General features: G+C 37.3%; 2 protein-coding genes across 8 annotated transcripts in view; one reads left to right on the top strand and one right to left on the bottom strand.

Annotated features, from left to right (window-relative positions):
• rad54b (RAD54 homolog B) overlaps positions 1-21,165 on the bottom strand; it is a 147,498-nt gene extending 126,333 nt beyond the window's left edge. The window contains exons 1-3 of one of the 6 annotated variants that reach the window (XM_039736627.1): positions 21,083-21,165; positions 16,784-16,932; positions 1,962-2,115 (exon numbers count right to left, since the gene is read on the bottom strand). In XM_039736627.1, the coding sequence (XP_039592561.1) occupies positions 1,962-2,115; positions 16,784-16,915 (286 nt within the window). In that variant the 5' untranslated portion in view covers positions 16,916-16,932; positions 21,083-21,165. Of the gene's footprint in view, positions 1-139; positions 378-1,961; positions 2,116-16,783; positions 16,933-20,939 lie in introns of those variants that run through there. The other 5 variants (XM_039736625.1, XM_039736626.1, XM_039736628.1 and 2 more) reach the window with 5 other exon arrangements.
• Positions 21,166-21,224: 59 nt separating this feature from the next.
• Positions 21,225-23,940, top strand: part of LOC120515969 (E3 ubiquitin-protein ligase NRDP1-like) — a 42,652-nt gene continuing 39,936 nt past the window's right edge. For both annotated transcript variants that reach the window (XM_039737370.1, XM_039737369.1), the window contains exon 1: positions 21,225-21,631. The gene's annotated coding sequence lies outside the window, so the exon portion shown is untranslated. The remainder of the gene's footprint in view (positions 21,632-23,940) is intronic.

Here is a 23,940-nt window from a genome sequence, read left to right as displayed (position 1 = left end):
CCAAGAAGGAGTGGCTCACAGTCGTGTGGGCAGTGGAAAAGTGGCGTCATTATCTTGAGGGATCACTATTCAAGGTGTACACAGACCACCATGCTCTGGCCTAGGCATTTAATTGCTTGAAGATGTCCTCACGACTCACCAGGTGGGTTCTTCGTCTCCAGCAGTTCACCTTTAAGGTTTTTTATCGAAAGGGTTGTGGAAACGTGGATCCGGATGCACTGTCCCAGGTTCCATAGCCTCGGGAGGTAACTTCAATAGTCCTGATTTCAACTTGGGGTTGGGACCTTCCACTTGACATATCAGATATAGCCCGAGCCCAGGATAATAGTCTGGTTTGTCAGGAGGTACGGGAGAACTCTGGGTCGCGAACAGGACAAATTCATTTCCAAGGATATTGTATCTCTGTAAATGGAGGGCGGAAAAAAAAAAAAAAAAGCACAGAGCCAGGAGAGAGGGGAACAGCATCACAGAAAAAGGCAAGAGAGAAAGGATTAACTCCTCATGGATAACGTCAGATGAACCCGGGTTCATTTCCAGACAAAATTATTTACACTGTTGGGTGAAAGTTATTCGGGAGAGGACCTGACAATCCATGCACAAGGAAAGGTTAATCTGTATGTTTCTCAGAATAGGCAGTATTGGTCGGTGCCTCATTCCCACTGCAGAATGAGCTGAACGATACCGTACAGATAAGAGTTAAAGGACTGTAAATCCATTGTTTTTTTGTTTTGTTAACCCTTGCTCAAATCTCTATTAGTAATGTATATTTTCAAGTGTTTTGTGTCATGATTTATGGGGGGGGCGTTGGGGAAGGGGGAGCGCTGAGCGTGATATGTATAGAAGGTTTTTTTTTTTGTTACAATGAGCATGTGTATTTTCTTTCAATAATCATTTTTTACTTGACCACTGGTGTGTCCCAATACTTAAAGGGGTATAGTAGGAAAGTAGTGTTGGTCACTCGTGCCCCAGATTATTTTCTTTTGCTGCATCTCAAGGAGGGCAGCACATATTATAATTATGCCAGATCTGAGAGCAGTACATGTTGAATCAATTACTGCTCAATAAAGAGTTTCAGCTCGCTACCACATTAGAAACTCTCCGAGAACAAAACTTTATCAGTGTTTCTCCTGGCATAGCCTTAAATATTTTTCTCACACACAAATAGTATAATAATAAAAAAACAGGAAAAGGAAGTAATGAAATAGAAATAAAATACATAAAATTATATGACTGCAAATTTTATGGAATACACAGGGCACAGTGACACATTTAATACAGCTGTAATTTTATGACTGCCTACAAATTCCTTAACCAACAACTCCTTGATTTTTTTATGCAAATTAGGCTAATTGTGCTTTTAAGAATTCCAATAACTTGAATATGTATGCCTCTCTCCTCCTAAGCAGAAACAAATAACACTACTACAAAAAAATAGAATTAGCATGCATAATCCTAGGATACTAGTATGAGTTATGCCATACCAATTGAGCTAAAATATGATAAAATTATTTAAAATTAATGGACAGCAAATTTTGGTAATGTTACAGCTAAACAATAATCCTTTTCTGCAGGGATGAATAATACAAAAAATAATTTACATTAAAATGGTGGTATTTCTCTATGTTTTGAATAAAAGATTCATTATGTAATACAGTAAATGCTGCCCTGACAGACTCTAGCTGCCCAAAAGTTCCAACATAAATAAATAGACTTGGAAAATAAACAGATGTTGAAAATAATCAGCAAGCAATTTATTGTTTTGTTTAAGAATGCATAAAAATGAGCTATATAATTTCACTATAAAATTCTTCTGAAGTATGGTTAGATACACAGTATAAAGCAAATCAGTTTAAACATGATGCTGTTTCAACTGCAGTCACTATAAGTATTGATTCCACATTTTAAAAATGTATTTTAACAAAATTTTGAAATATAATTTCAAAATAATTGTGTTTGCTCACCCACAAAAGACCCTGAATCAATTCCCTTTCCTTCTTCTTTGCAATATCCAGCAGAATTACCATCTAAATGGCTCACATTGGTTAAACCGGAAGGAGAATTAAGGGTCCTGGATGACTCTGTCCTTACCAAAGAGCTGTCAGCATCAGGATGAGGCTATAGAAAATATATTAATGAAGCAAATAGAATTTCAGTGTTCATGGTCTATTTGATTAGATAAACACATTAAAATTTAAATGAATTAACCTATAAATAAAAATTAAAAAGTAAAATGTAGATCAGTCACGAAAAAGGGTAGGGGATTTCAATACAAAACTAGAAAACTGGTTATGAGGAATAAAAGTTTCTAAAAATAAACAACTTCAATGTCATGTCCCCATGGGCCCTTAGCTAGCAGTCACATCAGTATAATGAGTCTGAAATGCTTAATATAAGGTTGTGACACTGCGATTTGTTAATAAATAGCTCACCTGAATTTCAGACGTTCATAGTGTTTTCCAAACTTTGGAAATGTCTAAATGAAAGCAGTCTAAACTAATATATTTGTAAATAACATTTATTTATATACCACATTTTCATACGAACAATGTAACTTAAGGTGCTTTACATGATGAAAAAAGAGAAAAAAAGACAAAAAATAAATAATTAAAATTAGGGAACAATAATTAACATAGAATAAAGGTAAGGTCCGATGACCAGGGAGGACAGAGAAAACAAATAAAAACTCCAGACGGCTGGAGAAAAAAAAATAAAATCTGCAGGAGTTCCAGGCCACAAGAATGCTAATCCCCCTCTAGGCATTCTACCTAACATAAATGACCTCCATCAGTCCTCATTGTATTCAGGATTCTCATGGAAGAATTTGATGATGATGGTCATGTGGACTTCTGGCCTTTAATCCATCAATGTAAGGACATCACAGTGCTTTGATTAGGTGGTGGTGGCGCAGGATGCCACCCCAGAAAACCATAAAAAGAACAGAAGAGAAAATGTTGCTTTTCAGCATTTTCTGCACTAGTCAGAGTAATATGGTACTGTAATACGATATTCTCGTTACTTTTTGAAAAGAAGAATATTATCTAGATTCAGTCACCTTTCTTCAACCACCTAACCTCATGCAAACTAAAAGCTTTACAATGATATCCACACATCACATCGCTAGCTTGTGCCCCAACCAGCTGGATAAGTAAATAAAAAAAAAAAACTTGTAAGAAATCAGAGTGTAAAATATACAACATGAATAAAAAAAATGTAAATACACTTCCAAACATATAAGTAAAACAGGGAAGATAAGCACAAAAACATATCTAATTTTATATTATTTGTAAATTAATAGTTTGTGCGTTTAATTTTGATATTTTGGATTTAATTTTTGGTCTTTATTACTGTATTTTACAGTTCTTTATTGTCTGCATTTAAATTTTTTGTTCAACATTTTAATTAATAAAACAAATTAAATGTTCACAATTCATTGTGGCCAGGGTTTTCATAGTTCATGTCTTCTTTTTAGCATTTTTGGGCACTAATCATAACTTTACCTCTGTCTGCTCAAAGCATGGCATATTTGGCCAAAATGGCGATTGACAGATATTAACTTTAAATACATCACATAATCTAAATAAAACATACTGTACTTTTTTTACAACCCTGAAGAACAATTGAGCATTAAAAAACACCGCAAAAATGATAACCTTTGGAGCTGTCTTTCCATATGCCAAGATGTGCTTGCATCATCTCGTCTCTAAATTTGTTCTCAAATATATAACTTGCCCCATCCTAAAAATTAGAAGGGAATGCATTATGGAAGTAACGGATGATTTTGTAATTTTGCGTATCTTTTGTCCACATTCATAACAATGTGTAATTATGGAGCCTTTCATGGCAACTAATATACAACAGAAGAACACTGTTTTCTTTTTGACTACATACATCTTTAAACTGTAGAGTGCAAAAAGTACCACAGTTAAACCATTCACAAACTACTCCAGGTTGCAGACTCCATTTTGGTTTTTGTTTCTCTTTGTTAAGAAATAGTTTCTAAAATGTGAACAGAATCTATCCTTACTTGTTAGCTAAATAACATTGTAGACTCCAGACACAGAACCCAGAAACGTACAACTGAGGCCTTCATAACAATGTAGGGTGAATTTTAAAGTGTAACAACAAATGTACAAGGGCAAGGCCTGATTTACACCTATGCTTAGGCAGAGATACACATTAATGCATGTGCTTTATCTATGTGTAGCATCTATGTGTAGCTCATTTGGTGCCTAACTATAGCAGTAAGTCTCTAGATAAAAAAGTCAAATCACTAGAAAAACCAACTGCACTACACTACACTACACTCCACTCCTCTGCAATGATGTGAACGGGAGCCATAGAATATACCTGAATTTACTGGTATGCTGCTGATTGACTGCATTATACACTTAGAGAAACAATCCAGGAAAAAGAATTGTGAATGCTCACCACAGATACTGTAATTATACGTATATATTCAGTGCATTCAAAAAGTATTTAGATTCCTTCCATTTTTAAGTATTTTATGTTGTTGCCTAAAATCAATTTTCTCCCTCAAACACCACTCAACACCAAAGAACGACAAAGCAAAATAGGATTTTTTTGAAAATTAAATAAAAAATAGAAATATCAAATTGACACAAACATTCACACCCTTTATTCAGTACTTTTTTTGAAGCACCATTGGCAGTAATTATGGCCTAGAGTCTTCTACGCAATGATGCAACAACCTGTGCAAATATGAATTTGGGGATTTTATGACATTTTTCTCTGCAGATCCTTTGAAGCTCTGTCAAGTTGGATGGAGCCTGCCAGTGGACAGCTGTTTTTGGGTCTTTCCAGCGGTCCCGCCCTCTGAAAACAACCCCATAGACGGATGTTACTATCACCACTGAAATTGGACTGTACAGGTGATGAGCGGTACCCGATTTCTTTTACATGTGATGCTTAGAATGGAGGCCAATCATTTCAGTCTTGGTTTACTCAGATCACAGATTCTTATAGTCTGATAGGTCTGTAACTGTCTTTTTGCAAACTCCAAGTGGACTTTCATACGTCATCTGGCCAACCTGTCAAACTCCAGATTAATGCAGTACTGCAGTTTTGGTTGTTCTTCTGGAAGTTTCGCCTATCTCGACACAGATTAGCTGAAGCTCAACCAGATTGACAATCGGGTTCTTGATTACCTCTGTTTCCAAGGCTATTCACCTACGATTGCTCAGTTTGGCTGGGCAGTCAGTAATAAGAAGAGTCATTGTTTCAAACTTACTCCATTTAAGGGTTATGGAGACCCCTGTGCTCTTCAGAACATTTAATGATGCAGATTTGTGCTTTGACACAATCATGTCTCAGAGATTTTCAAAAATGGTTTTCACTCTGATACACATTGTCAAATGTGGCACTAGAGATGTAAAAAAAATCTTTGATACCAAAATTCTGAAAACGTAATGGTACTAGCTTCTTCACAGTATTAGTAGTATGGAGTGATCGTCGGTACTGTACTCCTGTAACTATAAGTATGCAAATTACACAATCATACAAAGGCAGAATCATACATTAGAAAAATGTGAGTAAAAATTACAGTACATATGAAAATGGCCCATAGTGCTGATGATACAGTGCCACATCAGGACATGTTGAAAAGAAAAACATTGTATTCAAGGCAGCAGAATTTCAGCACACAATTTTTATAGATAGATAGATACTTTATTAATCCCAAGGGGAAATTTACATACTCCTGCAGTAGCATACTGATAAAAACAATATTAAAGATTGATAACAATGAAATTATGACAGATAATTTTGTATAATATTAACGTTTACTCCAACCCCAAGGATGGAATTGAAGAGTTGCATAGTGTGGGGGAGGAACGATATTAGCTGTTGTACCCTGGAGACTTCGATGCTGAAGATAAGGTGATATACAGTGCATCTGGAAAGTATTCACAGTGCATCACTTTTTCCACATTTTGTTATGTTACAGCCTTATTCCAAAATTGATTAAATTCATTTTTTTCCTCAGAATTCTACACACAACACCCCATAATGACGTGAAAAAGGTTTACTTGAGATTTTTGCAAATTTATTAAAAATACAAAATTGAGAATGCACATGTACATAAGTAAATAAAAACCTGCTGCAGAGCATTCTTGGCCTCAGACTGGGGCGACAGTTCATCTTTCAGCAGGACAACAACCCTAAGCACACAGCCAAGACATCAAAGGAGTGGCTTATGAACAACTCTGTGAATGTCCTTGAGTGGCCCAGCCAGAGCCCAGACTTGAATCCGATTGAACATCTCTGGAGAGATCTTAAAATGGCAGTGCACCGATGTTTCCCACCCAACCTGATGGAGCTTAAGAGGTGCTTGAGAGGAATGGGCGAAACTGGCCAAGGATAAGTGTGCCAAGCTTGTGGCATCATATTCAAAAAGACTTGAGGCTGTAATTGCTGCCAAAGGTGCATCGACAAAGTATTAAGCAAAGGCTGTGAATACTTATGTACATGTGATTTCTCAGTTTTTTTTATTTTTAATAAATTTGCAAAAACCTCAAGTAAACTTTTTTCACATTGTCATTATGGGGTGTTGTGTGTAGAATTCTGAGGAAAAAAATTTAATCCATTTTGGAATAAGGCTGTAACATAACAAAATGTGGAAAAAGTGATGCGCTGTGAATACTCTCCGGATGCACTGTAATATTACATTTCTTTAGGTCATGGAAATTGTGTTAAAGATGGTGATGGGAATAATAAGAATAACACATAATAAAGAATAAAGAACAGACCTGCTCCCCATGGCTGTCGGACTGGTGCAGTGGTACAGGGATGCTGTACTTGGACCACGACTGCTGTTCCCTTGGGGGGAAATCAAAGGTGGCAGCCATATTCCCCAAATGGGATTTGGCTTGTGGATGGATTGCGGATGGACGCGTGGCACCTCATGCTACGCTTTACGGCGGGTGTCACCATGAACAGTCACCCACTTTATAGCCAGTTTATTAGGCATCTCTCTTTCACCATTTTCGACTGGGACGAAGGGGACGCCACCCAACTGTGGCAGGCCAAAGATGCCAAGGCTGGGATGTGATCCTGGGACTTAGGCATCGGTGATAACTCACTCAAGGAGCCGGCCACATGCACTGGGTGGAAAAGATCAGCAGGCTCATTGAGAAAATGCTGGAGCTCATCAGGGATGCCAAAGACACCATGGGTGCCCTGCCGCTGAACCATGACAAGATCTCTACTTGCTCATTCACTCTGCACTGTTCCCCCACACCATTCCACTCTCACACAGTGTGCCCTCTGTCCCCAAACTCACCAACCCCAAGACAGGGTGTTTCCATTCTGGCACCAGCCAAACTCCATTCTATCTCTCGCGTTCACTGCACCCCGAACTGCACCTTCTGAAAGTACAGTGCTCAGTAACTTTCCAGCAACATGGCCTTCTGAATATCCAGCTTGATCATTGCCTTATGAAAGATAGAAGTAAACTCATTACACACACACACACAGGCATACACATCTCTGCAGACAAATCATCATAATTAAAAACCTGTTTGTTCTAGGATTGTTTTTTTCCTCATTCAAATAAGTTATGAGAGTAAAGAAAGCGAATAAAGGAGGGAATTTGATTTCATTCGGAGTATAATTTCAGGTAGCCATTGGGCAGGGAAGTGCACATTACCAGCATTATAAGGGAGCGTCAATTACAGCTCTATGGCCATGTGGCCCGTTTCCCCAAGAGTGATCAAGCTTGTAGGACCCTCATTGTTGGGGACCCGAGTGGCTGGACCAGGCCAGGGGGTCACTCACATAATACCTGGCTGCAGCAGATAGAGGGTCATTTCCGGAGGGTGGGACTGGACCGCGTGTCTGCCTGAGGGGTTGCCAACCGGGATACCGAGTTATTTCATTGTGTGGTGGGTGAGGCAACACACTGTACCAGTACATGCTCCCCAACTTGACTTGAATGGGAAAAGTTAATAGCCCTGGGACATTTGTGAGCCCTACATTGCTTAAAAAGTATAGACCCATTACAAATTTAGCCTTCCTCTCTAAAATACCTGAAAATGTAGTTGCCAATCGGCTTCAGTTTCACCCTACACATCACAATTTTATAAATTACACTAACATTCTGATATCCTCTAATGGTGGAAGTTCCACTGTAACTATGTTGTTAGATTTAAGCAGTGTTTCATATCATTGACCACTCCATTTCACTACACAGGCAGGAACTGTCCTTGCCTGGTTTCATGCTTGTTTATCAAATCAATTCCAGCACATATAGAAATGTGCTAACCACTCCATCAATATAAACAGAAGTGAGATATGGTGTCCCAAAGGGCTCAGTACTGGGATCTTTACCTTTTTCACTTTACATGCTTCCACTGGGATCTACAGTATCATTAGAAAATAACATTTTCATTTTCACTTGTATGCAGATGACACCCAGTTACATCTTTCTTTTAGACCAAATTACATTATACAAAGAAATATAAAAAAAAAAAAAAAATTGTTGTTGTGGTAACTAAAAATGAAGAAATGTTACAAGATAGGTGGATGCGGGTAGTCTACAAAGGTGACTGTCCAGTTTATTCCAAAATTAAAAACTTAAGAGTTAGTGTTTCAAATCTTCCACACTAGACAGATGACACTCATGTGGCTCAATTTATGGTCCTGTTTTGAAATGGAAGCACAAGGAAGATTGGAGTTATGATGCTATATCTAATTCGATGATGAAATAGTTGTCTTATAGTAATGCACTTTATTATGAGGCTAAAAATAAACTATCAAATACTAAAAATGTTGTGATAGAGTAGTTTGAAATTCCTGTCAGTACAATATATGAAAAGTTATGAATGGACATGTTGCATGTTTTTGAAACTTATGGAAACAACTAAGATGCAGTCTTTAATAGTGAGTACAGTGATGTAAGCTGCTATTTAGAACACCAATTTATTCATTACATTGTATTCAATTTAAACTTGAAACATATACTGTATATTGAAACCTATGCTATATAGTGAAATGCATGCACTCCATAGTAAAATGCATTAAATGTAAATAGAAACAAATTCATACTGTATGAATATACTGTACTGTATACTGTAAGTTTCATAGAGTTAAATGTAATTATGTCAAATTACACAAATTAAACTATAAAATATTAATTGTGCTAAATGTTTAAATCATGAACAGCTAAATATTGAATATAGTATTACATAGACTTTTGTGTCAGGAGTATTTTTGAGACAAAGTGGAAGCACATTTGAAGTGGCAGTTGAAGTAATGCACTTAGACATACCCTTCATGATCTTTCAAGAGACCAAACAGCACACTACACTAAAAGCTGCAATATATATATATATATATTTTTTTTTATATTTAAGTTGTTGATTTGCAGTATCTGAAAAATCTGTGCATTTTAATCATGTTTGTTTGTGATAAAACAACAAAACCTCACTATTTCATGTACGCAGTAAGCAAAATAAATATGAGAAAAATCATAGAATAGAGTGTATACTTTTCAGTATAGAGTAGTACGGTCCAACTCTGATCCTGGAGGGTTACCTCGGCTGAAGGACCTTAATTCTAATCACTTTTTTACACTAGAATTATCAGAGTCTAAATAAAAACTCGTAGATCCGGCCCACCTTAACACAAACTTCTCCCAGCTGATGCCTTGATTGATTATCTTGGAGTAAAGTGGAGATTTAGAGTGGAAATGATAGATCGTTATTTGGAACACACACATTTCATGTGTGTTCCGTTTCTACAATAATCTGTGTAAACACATTTTTAAAACAGAAATGTTTTTCATATTTTAGAAGTAAACTTTTATGTTTCCAGCGCCGCAGCAAGTGGCAGCCATTCCAGCAGCTCCGTGTATGACAATCTTTTTACCTTTTTTTTCTCTATTTTTCTCTATTTCACTGATCACTTCTACCACTTTCTTTTATGTGGAATCACTCCGTGGACACTTTTTACTATTTTTACTACTTGATATGGATTTTTACACTCCAAGACTCGCCTATTCAAGTAATCAACTTAAAGCACGGAGAAGAAATGCCCACGCCGGTGATGTTCCCCATTTACCTGACAAGGTAAGAAGATGATATCGGGGCAGCCAAGCCAGTACAAAGATAAAAGATAAGATAAAAGCCAAGCAGCTTGCGAGAAAATGGCGTTATAAACCGTCGGCTTCTGTGATCTTTGGAAATGTGAACTCGCTACCAAATAAGATCGACGAACTGGCTGTGCTGGTGAAAAATGTCAGAACCTACAGAAAATGCAGCTTGCTGTGTTTTAGTGAAACGTGGCTAACAACTACTATCCCAGATGCTAACGTGGAGCTACCCGGGTTTCACACAGTTAGAGCGGACAGAGATGCAAATACCAGTCGTAGGAAGAAAGGGGGGTCGCTCTCTATGTCAATACAAAGTGGTGCAACTCTGGACATGTAAACTTTAAAATCTCCACTTGCTGCAGGGACATCGAACTGTTGGACGTAAGTTTGCGTCCCTATTACCTGCCCAGAGAGTTTGGACACGTTATTGTTGTTATTGTTTACATCCCCCCTCGAGGAACGCGGAGATAGCGAGTGACATCATCCATTCCGCAGTTGCTAAGTTACAAACGCAGCACCCTGAGGCGCTTGTGATAATTGCTGGAGATTTTAACCATGTAATGCTGGATAAAACATTACCTGCCTTCTCCCAGTATGTGGACTGTAACACCCGGGAAAAGAGGACTATTGACCTACTGTATGCAAACGTTAAAGATGCATACAGCGCCATCCCGCTGCCTGCTCTTGGGAAAGCAGATCATAACCTGGTTCTGCTTCAGCCTCACTACAAACCAAGAGTGAGGGTGCTACCTACAACCACACACTCATTCAGGAAGTGGTCCCCTGAGGCAGAGCAGGCTCTGAGAGACTGCTTTGGAACTACAGACTGGGATATACTGCAGGGGTCACATAGTGAGAACATTGAAGAGGCTGTTGACTGCACAACTGATTACATCAACTTCTGTATGGACATTGTAGTTCCAGTAAGAACAGTATGCTGCTATGCTAACAACAAGCCATGGATTACAAGTGAAATCAAGGGCCTTTTGAACCAGAAGGGCTTTTAAAGGTGGTGATCAGCATGAGCTCAAGCACATGCAGAAGGAACTCTGAGTCCAGCTCAGGGCGGCGAAGGAGCAGTACAGGAGAAAGCTGGAGCAGAAGTTGCAGAATAACAGCATGAAGGAAGTGTGGGATGGGATGAAGATCATCACTGGCTGCAGCTCGAAGCGGGGTGCCACCATCGAGAGAGACGTGGAGAGAGCAAACCAAATGAACAACTTTAACACGTTTGACCATCCTAACTCAGTCTCACCTAGGAGTACTGCATCCTCCAACTTTCCTTCTGCTGATACCAGCATAGGTGAGACATCCCCACCCACAATTACAGCAGCACAAGTGAGCTGAGAGCTGAGGAGACTTCGTGCCAGCAAGATACTCCAGATGGAGTATCGCCACGACTGCTGAAGGCCTGTGTGTTGGAACTGGGGAGTCCTCTACAGCACATCTTCAACCTGAGCCTGGAACAGGGGAGAGTCCCGAGGCTTTGGAAAACATCTTGTATCACGTCCTAGTGAGCTGAATGACTTCCAGCCTGTTGCTCTGACGTCACGTGATGAAGACCATGGAGCAGCTGCTGCTTCACCACCTGAGGCCACAGGTCCACCACGCCCTCGACCCTCTGCAGTTCGCATACCAGGAGAAGGTGGGAGCGGAGGATGCCATCATCTATATGCTACACCATTCCCTCTCCCACCTGGACAGAGGCAGTGGTGCTGTAAGAAGTATATTTTTGGACTTCTCTAGTGCCTTCAACACCATCCAACCTCTGCTCCTTAGGGATAAGCTGACGGAGATGGGAGTAGACTCACACCTGGTGGCATGGATCATGGAGTGTCTTACAGACAGACCTCAGTATGTGCGTCTTGGGAACTGCAGTTCTGACATTGTGGTCAGTTACACAGGAGCGCCGCAGGGGACTGTAATTTCTCTGGTCCTGTTCAGCCTATATACATCAGACTTCCAATACGACTCGGAGTCCTGCCACCTGCAAAAGTTCGCTGATGACACTGCGATCGTGGGCTGCATCAGGAGTGGGCAGGAGGAGGAGTACAGGAAGCTAATCAAAGACTTTGTTAAATGGTGTGACTCAAACCACTTACACCTGAACACCAGCAAGACCAAGGAACTGGTGGTGGATTTTAGGAGGCCCAGGCCCCTCATGGACCCCGTGATCATCAGAGGTGACTGTGTGCAGAGGGTACAGACCTATAAATACCTGGGAGTGCAGCTAGATGACAAATTGGACTGGACTGCCAATACTGATGCTCTGTGTAAGAAAAGTCAGAGCCGACTATACTTCCTTAGAAGGTTGGCGTCCTTCAACATCTGCAATAAGATGCTGCAGATGTTCTACCAGACGGTTGTGGCGAGTGCCCTCTTCTAAGCGGTGGTGTGCTGGGGAGGCAGCATAAAGAAGGACATCTCACACCTGGACAAACTTGATAGGAAGGCAGGCTCTATTGTAGGAATAAAGCTGGACAGTTTAACATCTGTAGCAGAGCGACGGGCACTAAGCAAATTCCAGTCAGTCATGAAGAATTCACTGCATTCACTTAACAGTGTCATCTCCAGGCAGAGGAGTACCTTCAGTGACAGACTTTTCACACTGTCTTGCTCCACTGACAGACTGAGGAGATCGTTCCTCCCCCACACTATGCGACTCTTCAATTCCACCCGGGGGAGTAAATGCTAACATTATTCAAAGTTACTGTCTGTTTTTACATGCATTTTTATTACTCTTTAATTAATTAATTTTCTTTTTTTTTGTATCAGTATACTGCTGCTGGATTATGTGAATTTCTCCTTGGGATTAATAAAGCATCTATCTATCTAAATGACAAAATGTAGGCATAAACTATAGAATGTATGAAGCATGAAGTCCAAAGATCAAGTAAACACTTTCACAAAAGGTTCAAGGAAAAGACAACAGCTTCTCTGGCAAAGCGTTAAGATCTGCTGATTTGTAATCAAGAGTACCTGGTTCGATCCCAACTCACTCCTATAGCTGCCATTTTCAGTAGTGATAATATTATACAGTACACACATACACTTGGTTTGCATCTGTAATACACAGTGTACATTTATAGGACTTGTAAAAGTTACCTTTTTTTTTTTTTCTTTTATTCTCTCTAAATCACGATCACGATACATACTACGGCTTCTGGAAGTATTCCTGAGCCCATTCTGTGATTTCCTTTACAGTAGCATTCCTGTTTGTGGTGCAGTGTCGTTTAAGGGCCCGGAGATCACGGGCATCCAGTATGGTTTTACGGCCTTGACCCTTACGCACAGAGATTTTTCCAGATTCTCTGAATCTTCGGATGATGTTATGCACAGTTGATGACGATAGATGCAAAGTCTTTGCAATTTTTCGCTGGGTAACACCTTTCTGATATTGCTCCACTATCTTTCTGCGCAACATTGTGGGAATTGGTTATCCTCTACCCATCTTGGCTTCTGAGAGACACTGCCACTATGAGAACCTCTTTTTATACCCAATCATGTTGCCAATTGACCTAATTAGTGTTAATTGGTCTTCCAGCTCTTCGTTATGCTCAAATTTACTTTTTCCAGCCTCTTATTGCTACTTGTCTCAACTTTTTTGGGATTTGTTGACACCGTGAAATTTTGAATCAACATATTTTTTTATAAAATGATACATTTACTCGGATTAAACGTTTGATCTGTCATCTACGTTCTATTACAAATAAAATATTGACATTTGCCATCTCCACATCATTGCATTCAGTTTTTATTCACAATTTGTTTAGTGTCCCAACTTTTTTGGATTCCGGTTTGTACATCAATACATAGTTGAGCCTCCTTTTGCAAATATAACAGCCTCTAGACACCGCCTATAGCCTTTGATGAGTGTCTGGATTCTGGATGGAGGTATTTTTGACCATTCTTCCATACAAAATCTCTCTAGTTCAGTTAAAATTTGATGGCTACCGAGCATGGACAGCCTGCTTCAAATCATCCCACAGATTTTCGATGATATTTAAGTCAGGGCACTGTGACAGCCATTCCAGAACATTATACTTCTCCCTCTGCATGAATGCCTTTGTAGATTTCGAGCTGCGTTTTGGGTCATTGTCTTGTTGGAATATCCAACCCCTGCGTAACTTCATCTTTGTGATTGGTGCTTGAACATTATCCTGAAGAATTTGTTATCGGGTTGAATTCAACTGACCTTTGACTTTAACAAGGCCCAATTCCCTGAACTAGCCACACAGCCCCACAGCATGATGGAACCTCCACCAAATTTGACAGTAGGTAGCAGGCGTTTTTCTTGAAATGCGGTGTTGTTCTTCCACCATGCAAAGCGCTTTTTGTTATGACCAAATAACTCAATTTTTGTCTCATCAGTCCAAAGCACTTTGTTCCAAAATGAATCTGGCTTGTGTAAATGAGCATTTGCATACAACAAGCAAATCTGTTTGTGGCGTGAGTGCAGAAAGGGCTTCTTTCTCATTACCCTGCCATACAGATGTTTGTGCAAATTGCGCTAAATTGTATAACAATGTACAGATTCACCATCTGCAGCAAGATGTTCTTGCAGGTCTTTGGAGGTGATCTGTGGGTTGTCTGTAACCATTCTCACAATCCTGCGCATATGCCGCTCCTGTATTTTTCTTGGCCTACCAGACCTGGGCTTAACAGCAACTGTGCCTGTGGCCTTCCATTTCCTGAGTACATTCCTTACAGTTGAAACTGACAGTTTAAACCTCTGAGATAGCTTTTTGTGGCCTTCCCCTAAACCATGATACTGAACAATCTTTGTTCTCAGATCTTTTGAGAGTTGCTTTGAGGATCCCATGCTGCCACTCTTCAGAGGAGAGTCAAAGGGAAGAGCAACTTGCAATTGACCACTTTAAATACCCTTTCTCATGATTGGACACACCTGTCTATGAAGTTCAAGGCTTAACGAGCTAATCCAACCAATTTAGTGTTGCAAGTAATCAGTATTGAGCAGTTATATGCATTCAAATCAGCAAAATTACAAGGGTACCCAAATTTTTGCACAGACAGTTTTTCACATTTGATTTAATTTTATACAACTAAATACTGCTTCACTAAAAATCTTTGTTACATATGTATATGTATATATATACACATATATATACATATATATACACATACATACACATACATATATACACATACATACACATACCATATATGATCTGGAGAACTCAATCAAGGCAGATGGTATACCCACCTTCCCAAGCAGAAATCTTGCAACAGCATGTAAAAGCCAGGAACACTACTACCTAAAAATTTTAATTCTTTTAACAAAAGGGGGAAATAAATCAGACTGTGCTAATCCCAATAAGAGAAAGGGACAAAGATATCCAGACAGCTCAGTTTTTTCTGTTTTGTGCTTGTATACATATACATATCAATGTTGCTTATACTTACGCTAAAAATAAGTTTATTATTTTGCTTACTGGTTCAGTTTACTCATTATAAGAATAGTCTAGAAAACAGCCGCCCTTTGCCACATGCACACAAAAATTAATTAATCAAAGCTAATGTCTGTATAAAAACAAATTGAAAATACACATTGTTGTAGAAATAGGGAGGTAACATGTTCCTCTTTATAGAGGAATTACTACTATATGCAGAACTACAGAAATGTTACAAATAATTCCATATATAAAGAAAAATATGCTGGAACTAAAACAAAAAATTGTACTTGTAGTTAATGAAAGTTAAAAGCACAAACTATATTGCTTTCACATTATTACCTTGTCTAGATATAACTTTCAGACTTGTGAATGCCACAATGCTTAAATAAAATAAAACTTAAATAAAATCTCTTAATTTGGTAATAAATCGATATATATCACTAAACACAAAATGTAGTATTTATAGATGTTTCTACATATTCTTCATGAAATTTGCTTTTCAGCACTGATTTCAACTTTCTCAACATCCTAATGAAATGGCAAAACTACCAACATGGTAACAAAAGTATTAGCAGAAGCAGCCTGGAATAGTGTACAATAACTAAAGTAGATATCAGCATCATGCAATACAGAATTCTCTTATTTGAATTTAAAAATGGTTGGTTGGTTGCTTGGATAGGTGGATGGATTACTGGATATGCATAAAAAGTGAATGTGTATTAACACCTTTGGTAAATGATGTCCATGGTGATTTTACTTTTTCTTATTTGGATTGCAATTTGACTTTTTTATGATAATGGGCTGAACTTTCGCTTTCTTTCAAACAGCAAAACCTGAGAAAATGGTGAAAGTGACATTATTTTAGTACAATACAACCAATTAGCAAATTCAAGTACCATGATGTGTTTTATATTTAGAGAAAAAAGGGATGACCAACTTTAAGCTACATTGTTGACTTTTTGTTAGTTACTTGCCACAGTACTTAAAGTTAATGCATAACATCTTAGTTTTTCTCGTAGCAAGAACAAAATATACCTGAACTAAGCATTTACTTGGAGAACAATTCTAACATATTAGCCAGTTACAATCTGTCACACAATTACATATTAAGAAGAAAATTATTATTTAATTTCATCAGTACATTTCTACCATTTAGTGCAGAGAAACTAATGTATGCAGTACAATCATTTCTTAGCTTACTATTTTGTATTTTCATTTAAAATGAATAAAAAACCATACAAAGTAATGTCAACCAAATGCTTACCTGTGCAACGAGAGTTTTTTTAAGTGGCATCAGTTCAGATTCAAACTTTGAGTTTAGTATTGCAGGAGGAATAAACCTTTGCTTTTTTGCTGCATTTCCTGCCAACTGACTTGGAGCGGCTGACCTCCTCATTCTTGATGTTTTAATTTCTGTTAAAATAAAGGTAAAGTAAAGCAAGTTATTTGTTTCATATATACACACACACACACACTTATGTATGTGTACAGTACATATACATACATATATACACATACATACATATATACTTACATATATATACACATATATATATACACACACACACACACACACACATATATACATACATACATACATACATATATACACACATATATACACACATATACAATCCCAATTCCAATGAAGTTGGGACGTTGTGTAAAATGTAAATAAAAACAGAATACAATGATTTGCAAATCCTTTTCAACCTATATTCAATTGAATACACTACAAAGACAAGATATCAAATGCTCAAACTCAAACTTTATTGTTGTTTTGCAAATCTTCACTCATTTTGAATTTGATGCCTGCAACATGTTTCAAAAAGCTGGAACGGGGCAGCAAAAGACTGGGAAAGTTGAGGAATGTTCAAAAAACACCTGTTTTGAATATTCCACAGGTGAACAGGTTAATTGGAAACAGGTGTTTGTCATGATTGGGTATAAAAGGAGCATCCCCAAAAGGCTCAGTCGTACACAAGCAAGGACAGGGCGAGGTTCACCACTTTGTGAACAACTGCGTGGGCAAACAGTCCAGCAGTTTAAGAACAACGTTTCTCAATGTACAATTGCAAGGAATCTAGGGATTGCTTCATCTACTGTCCATAATATCATCAAAAGATTCAGAGAATCTGGAGAAATCTCTGCACGTAAGTGGCAAGGCTGAATACCAACACTGGATGCCCGTGACCTTCGATCCCTCAGGCGGCACTGCATTAAAAACCAACATCATTCTGTAAAGGATATTACCACGTGGGCTCAGGAATACTTCAGAAAACCATTGTCAGTTAACACAGTTCATCGCTACATCTACAAGTGCAAGTTAAAACTCTACCATGCAAAGCGAAAGCCATATATCAACAATACCCAGAAATGCCACTGGCTTCTCTGGTCCCGAGCTCATCCGAGATAGACTGACGCAAAGTGGAAAAGTGTGCTGTGGTCTGACGAGTCCACATTTCAAATTGTTTTTGGAAATTATGGACATCGTGTCCTCCGGGCCAAAGAGAAAAAGGACCATCCGGATTGTTATCAGCGCAAAGTTCAAAAGCCAGCATCTGTGATGGTATGGGGGTGTGTTATTACCTATGGCATGGGTAACTTGCACATCTGTGAAAGAACCATTAATGCTGAAAGGTACATGCAGGTTTTGGAGCAACATATGCTGCCATCCAAGCGACATCCCTGCTTATTTTAGCAGGACAGTGCGAAGCCACATTCTGAATGCGTTACAACAGCATGGCTTTGTAGTAAAAAAAAAGTGCGGGTACTAGACTGGCCTGCCTGCAGTCCAGAACTGTCTCCCATTGAAAATGTGTGGTGCATTATGAAGCGCAAAATACGACAACGGAGACCATGGACTATTGAGCAACAGAAGTTGTACATCAAGCAAGAATGGGAAAGAATTCCACCTACACAGCTTCAACAATTAATGTCCTCAGTTCCCAAACACTTATTGAGTGTTGTTAAAAGGAAAGGTGATATAACACAGTGGTAAACATGTCCCTGTCCCAGCGTTTTTGGAACGTGTTGCAGGCATCAAATTCAAAATGAGCGAACATTTGCAAAACAATAAAGTTTATGAGTATGAACATTCAATATCTTGTTTTTGTAGTGTATTCAATTGAATATAGGTTGAAAAGGATTTGCAAATTATTTTTTTTCTGTTTTTATTTATGTTTTACACAACGTTCCAACTTCACTGGAATTGGGGTTGTGTATATATATATATATATATATATATATATATATATATATATATATATATATATATATATATATATATATATATATATATGTTTTTCATTGCCCCGCATCCATGCAGAAATCGCACTATTGGTGTCTTAGATTCTGAACCAAGGTTGATTTTGAGGATATTTCTTGACCTCATTATATTCACCCACATTACAACGGCTTATAGCAATCTATTCCATACCCCTACAAACAGTAAAGCAACGGAACAGGTTGTTATCATATTGCTTAACATTCAGATATCTTGTTAAAGGTAAATTGTGTCAGTAAAATTCAGTGATAGTCCCAAACTATGAGGCACAATGACTTAATTGTAAACACTAAAATGGATTTTTCACTGTAGTCATGTGTTTGCATGAATGCGGTTCATGATAGTCTGTCATCCTGTTTATTTTTAGTTCCTCAATTGCACCTGGTGTTCCCTGGATATTCTTAAGTTTTCTGCAGCAATACATAGGGAAAAGGGGTTTAACAAAATGGAACAGCTAGTTCATTATCATTTTCACCATGTGTGTATACTAAAATCATAATAATGAATCAGTAAAAGGCATTACTAAAGTATAAATAAAAAAAATAAAATATGAACATTAAAACTCATCTAGAAGCTTTCTGTGTGATCCTGATTAAGTGTTATCTTTTGAATGATTATAGTGAAATTAATAAATCTCATAAAACATTTTAAAGTGAAGGTAAAGTCTTCAAATTGACACATTTATATAGTGTAACTTATAATTCTCAGGTTTTTGACTTTAGTGCTGCATTTACAGCTTATTTCACTCTTTGCCCCATGGCTTTGTGTCAAACTGCACCATTCTGGCTCAGAAACAACTGTTCAGTGTAAAAAAATTGTAACAGAAATCCTGTAAGGTTAACTCTAAACTACCTTAGCAAGTGTGCATACAGTTATTGTACTCTTTTATTGTATGTTTTACAGATAACTGAAGATTCAGAAATTTAATAAGCTGCAGCTAATAAAGAAATATATTCTTATAAAATGAAAATAAACTTAATTTTGTACTTGACAAATGTGTCATCTTGAGAGTTTGCTTATCATTTTACTACTTCTGGAATTTTTATCCAGTTTAAATGGTCAGTTAAAATACCAAACTACAGAGAAAAGGGCCAGAATCAGAAGAGCAGAGCCAAAGTATGGTTTGCTTTAATCAGTACAAGATATTTAGAATGAAGTCACTGCAGGTAAAGTAGGAATTTTTTTCTTTGACAAATTTAATGTCAAACCAGTTCATAAAATTTAGATAACGTGCATACAGGAGTAGGGTCATTCGAATTAGATGTAATAAGCTTATTCTATACAGTGCAAAGAATTATAAAAACACATTAAACTTTCATGTAGAAGACTTGGGAAAATGATCACACGTCATCGCACTGAATTTCCATATGGATAAAGAATGCAGGTCAATGTGTCTATTTTATTACATTACAGGATAAACCTGTTTCTCCTAAGGGTATGATTCAACCTATCACGCTGTGGCAATGCAGTCTGGCCTAGGCTAAACTAGTTTATACTAAAATCTACAAACTGAAAGGGTCTTGCATAAAAATAGTGACAATATACCCTCCTCAGGAATAAAAGAGTACAGAAAATGTATTTGTATTCTTCCACATTCTGGGGGATAAAGGTTTGTCTAATTGGATTTTCCAGGACTATCATATTTCAAATAGAGCTGTAATATGTACAGTACTTATCACTTAAATGTGATAACAATGTTAGAAATCTTTGAAATGTCTTTTACCACAACATGTAGAATGAAATCTACTGTGGGACAAAAAACGGAGGCAATTTTCACTTGATTAGCATCAACTTTTTTCAAACTGAAAAAAAAATATACTAAATATATTTTACTCTGCAGTTTCACGCTGACGCAAACCTAAATCATGAGTATCTTAAAAATATCAAGAAACTGCAAGTTAATTCTAACTGAGGAAATCGGCTGAAAAATATACAAAAAAAAGTTGTAGTACAATGTATCTAATTTTTGACTGCTTTAAAAAAAAAAAGTAAAAGGCAATACCAATGTATTACAATTAACTGCAAAAAAATACAGATATATAGGTCGTACCAGAAAAACATTACTCGTTTTCTTAGAACTGCATACAAATACAAGCAAATGCAAAACTTTCATATAATTCACATTACTGATTACCTACTTTACGGCACATCACTTTACACGCATTTAGCATCCCCACAAGTCGGGGTAAAATGAATTCTTCGCCTTGTACGATATTGCACCATTTCAACAAAAGTTCACAGGTTTCTCAACATTTATATAACGTACGTATCACCCACCACATAATCGTCAGCAAAACCGATGCATACGTCTATATGACTGCCATTTTAACACTTTCAGAAGTACCGCGTGACCATCGTGCCTTGCGCCTTACGTCATTAACACGCATGTGCAATTTTTTATGTAAGCAAGCAACAAACAGATGCTCATTGATTTAGTGCACTTTTAAGAACTGGAACACTGAATTCCTTTACAGTTCGAAAAATGTATTTTCTCGCACTCTTTATGTTTAGGCTCACGACACGCCATTGGAAAACTGACAAAACATAATGAGCCAATATTAAAAGAAATAAAAATATGTTACATATTCCAAGAAAATATACCCATTTCACATTCAACTCCAACGAATGACTATATTACTTCTCTGTTTATTAATTTACTGAGTCTGAGAGGCGCAACCTAAATCAGCACGGGGCCGGCTAACATAAACGTTTAACTACCGCCACACTATCGTAAACTGACCCGTGTGTCGTACAGTGTAAATAATTTACAACAGTGTATTACTTAGCATAAGTCTCTCAGGGGCTGGGCGGCTGTTCTTTTTTCAGGTGAGTTTTTTTTTTTTTTTCATGAAAATGAGAAATAAAATGAGAGTGCATCAGTGGGCCATAGCATCAACAAAGAGATGATGACAACACTATTTACTTTATCACCCTTTTTTTATCAATATACGATCAATTTGACCGTATACAGCAATAATTAATCACAATGTATTTAAATGGACTTGTTTCAAATTTAGTCTCGTAAATGAGATTAAATAAATGCAGTGAATAATATGTGACATTGTGTGTGTGTCAATGGCTGCTTTAACTGATAGTGAATAAGATATTTTGATGTACTAGATACTTTTATTATTGCTAAATTATTCTTATAGAGTAGCTGATCTTTGTTCGCTGCTTACAATGAGTTGGTAATTTCTGCAACTAACTGTGCCTTTCGGTATCAGACAGACACTGGTCAATGATTAATGACTGTTTGAGTCCAGCAATAAGGGGTTCTGTATCAGATAAGGAGCGATTAGTGACGATTTGTGCATATGAGAAATGCTGGAATTCACAAAACACCCGCATTTTATATTATTGTATTTTAGCTTCACCTGTTGGTTTTTAAGCATTTGTTATATATATATATATATATATATATATATATATATATATATATATATATATATATATATATATATATATATATATGCGTGTGTGTATGTGGCAATTACGTATTTTATAAATAACAAAGATGTACTATTACAATAAAATGGATGTGTTTCCCACAGATTAATGTGGGTAAGGTGGTAAATATAAAACAAGCAGATTGAAAGTTTCAAAGCTAACCTTTTAGTCCAAGACTTACAACTTGTGTGCTTTTAACAACCACTTTAGTGGCATGTGGCATGTAGTGTTTTGCTTTCCTTGTGAGCTGTTCAATTATTTGCATAATTATTTCTACATATGATATGTATGCAAAATAATTTAACATATACAGTGGATTCTAAAAGTATTCAGATGTATTCACTTTTTTTCATAATTTGCTATGTTTCAGCCTTGTGTTGAAATCATTTAAATTCATTCTTTCTCAACATCAAGAAAAAGTCAATATGCCAGAATGATGAGAGAAAAAAGGATTTTAGACATTTTTGCAAATGTTTTAGAAATAAAACACTGAAATATCACATTGACACAAGTATTCAGACCCTTTGATGTGACACTTGAAATCTGGCTGAAGTGCATCTCATATTGATTATCATTGAGATATTTCTCCCCTTTTTCTTAAGTCCACCTATGGTCAATTCAATTAATTGAGCATGATTAGGGAACAGCACACATCTGTCTATATAAGGTCCCACAGTTGACAATGTGTTGTTAAGCAAAAACCAAGTCATGACTTCATCGAGAATTTCCTGTAGTGCTTAGAGACAAGACTGAGTCAAGGACCAAATCTGGGAAAGGCCACAAAAATTGTGCAGTATTGAGGGTTCACAATAACACAGTTGACTTCATTATTCTTAAATGGAAGAAGTTTGGAACAACTGCAGCTCTTTCCAGAGCAAGCTACCCAGTAAAACTGAACAATCCTGGGACAAAGCCCATAGCAATAGAGGTAACCATGAACCCAATGGTTACTTTGGTCGAACTCCAGAGAACCTGTGTGGATATGGGAGAAACGTCCAGAAGGACAACTGTCACTGCAACACTCCTTGAATGTGGGCTTTATGGTAGAGTGACTAGGCAGAAGCATCTCCTCAGTAAAAAATATGCAGGAAGCTTCTTTAGTGTTTGCAAAAGGGTATCTTAAAGATCCTCCGACTGTGAGAAACCGAAGTTTAGCAGTTACAGTACTTAATTGGGCCAGGAGGAAAACATGTACCTGTCATCACTGTGCAATACCATTCAATAAGGATTGTAGTGGCAGTATCAATGATTAATATGATAATAATAATAACAAATTTCATCATGCATAATGTATTAGTTTCCTCAGGTCAGTACATTCAACCACTTCTGGTACCTATAAGAGCCACTGATTGTTTTGTTTTGGAGCCATGCTAAACAGGACCTTTCCGTTCATACAACAACTTTTCAATTAGATTAAAGTCAGTGTCCTGAATGACCCAGTCAGGGTTAATAAATTTCATAATTTTTAAGTTAGAAATACTTTCGACTACTAGAAATAGTACTTCATATTTAAAGCAATTCCTTACTGAAAGAAAAATTGCATGGCTGAAGGCACTGTATTGCAGTATATAGTGCATGTACGGCAGATAAACACAGGTTTGGTACAATTGAGTATAACTTAGTGATTTCTTCTTGTATTTTTGCAAAAGCTTTCTAATACTAGAAATGATGCTTTCTGACTCAGAAAT

This window comes from Polypterus senegalus, chromosome 15 (assembly GCF_016835505.1).
Source record: "Polypterus senegalus isolate Bchr_013 chromosome 15, ASM1683550v1, whole genome shotgun sequence".
Classification (NCBI taxonomy): domain Eukaryota; kingdom Metazoa; phylum Chordata; class Cladistia; order Polypteriformes; family Polypteridae; genus Polypterus; species Polypterus senegalus.
The sequence above is the reverse complement of the archived record's forward strand: the minus strand, read 5'-3'. Positions and strand labels throughout refer to the sequence as shown.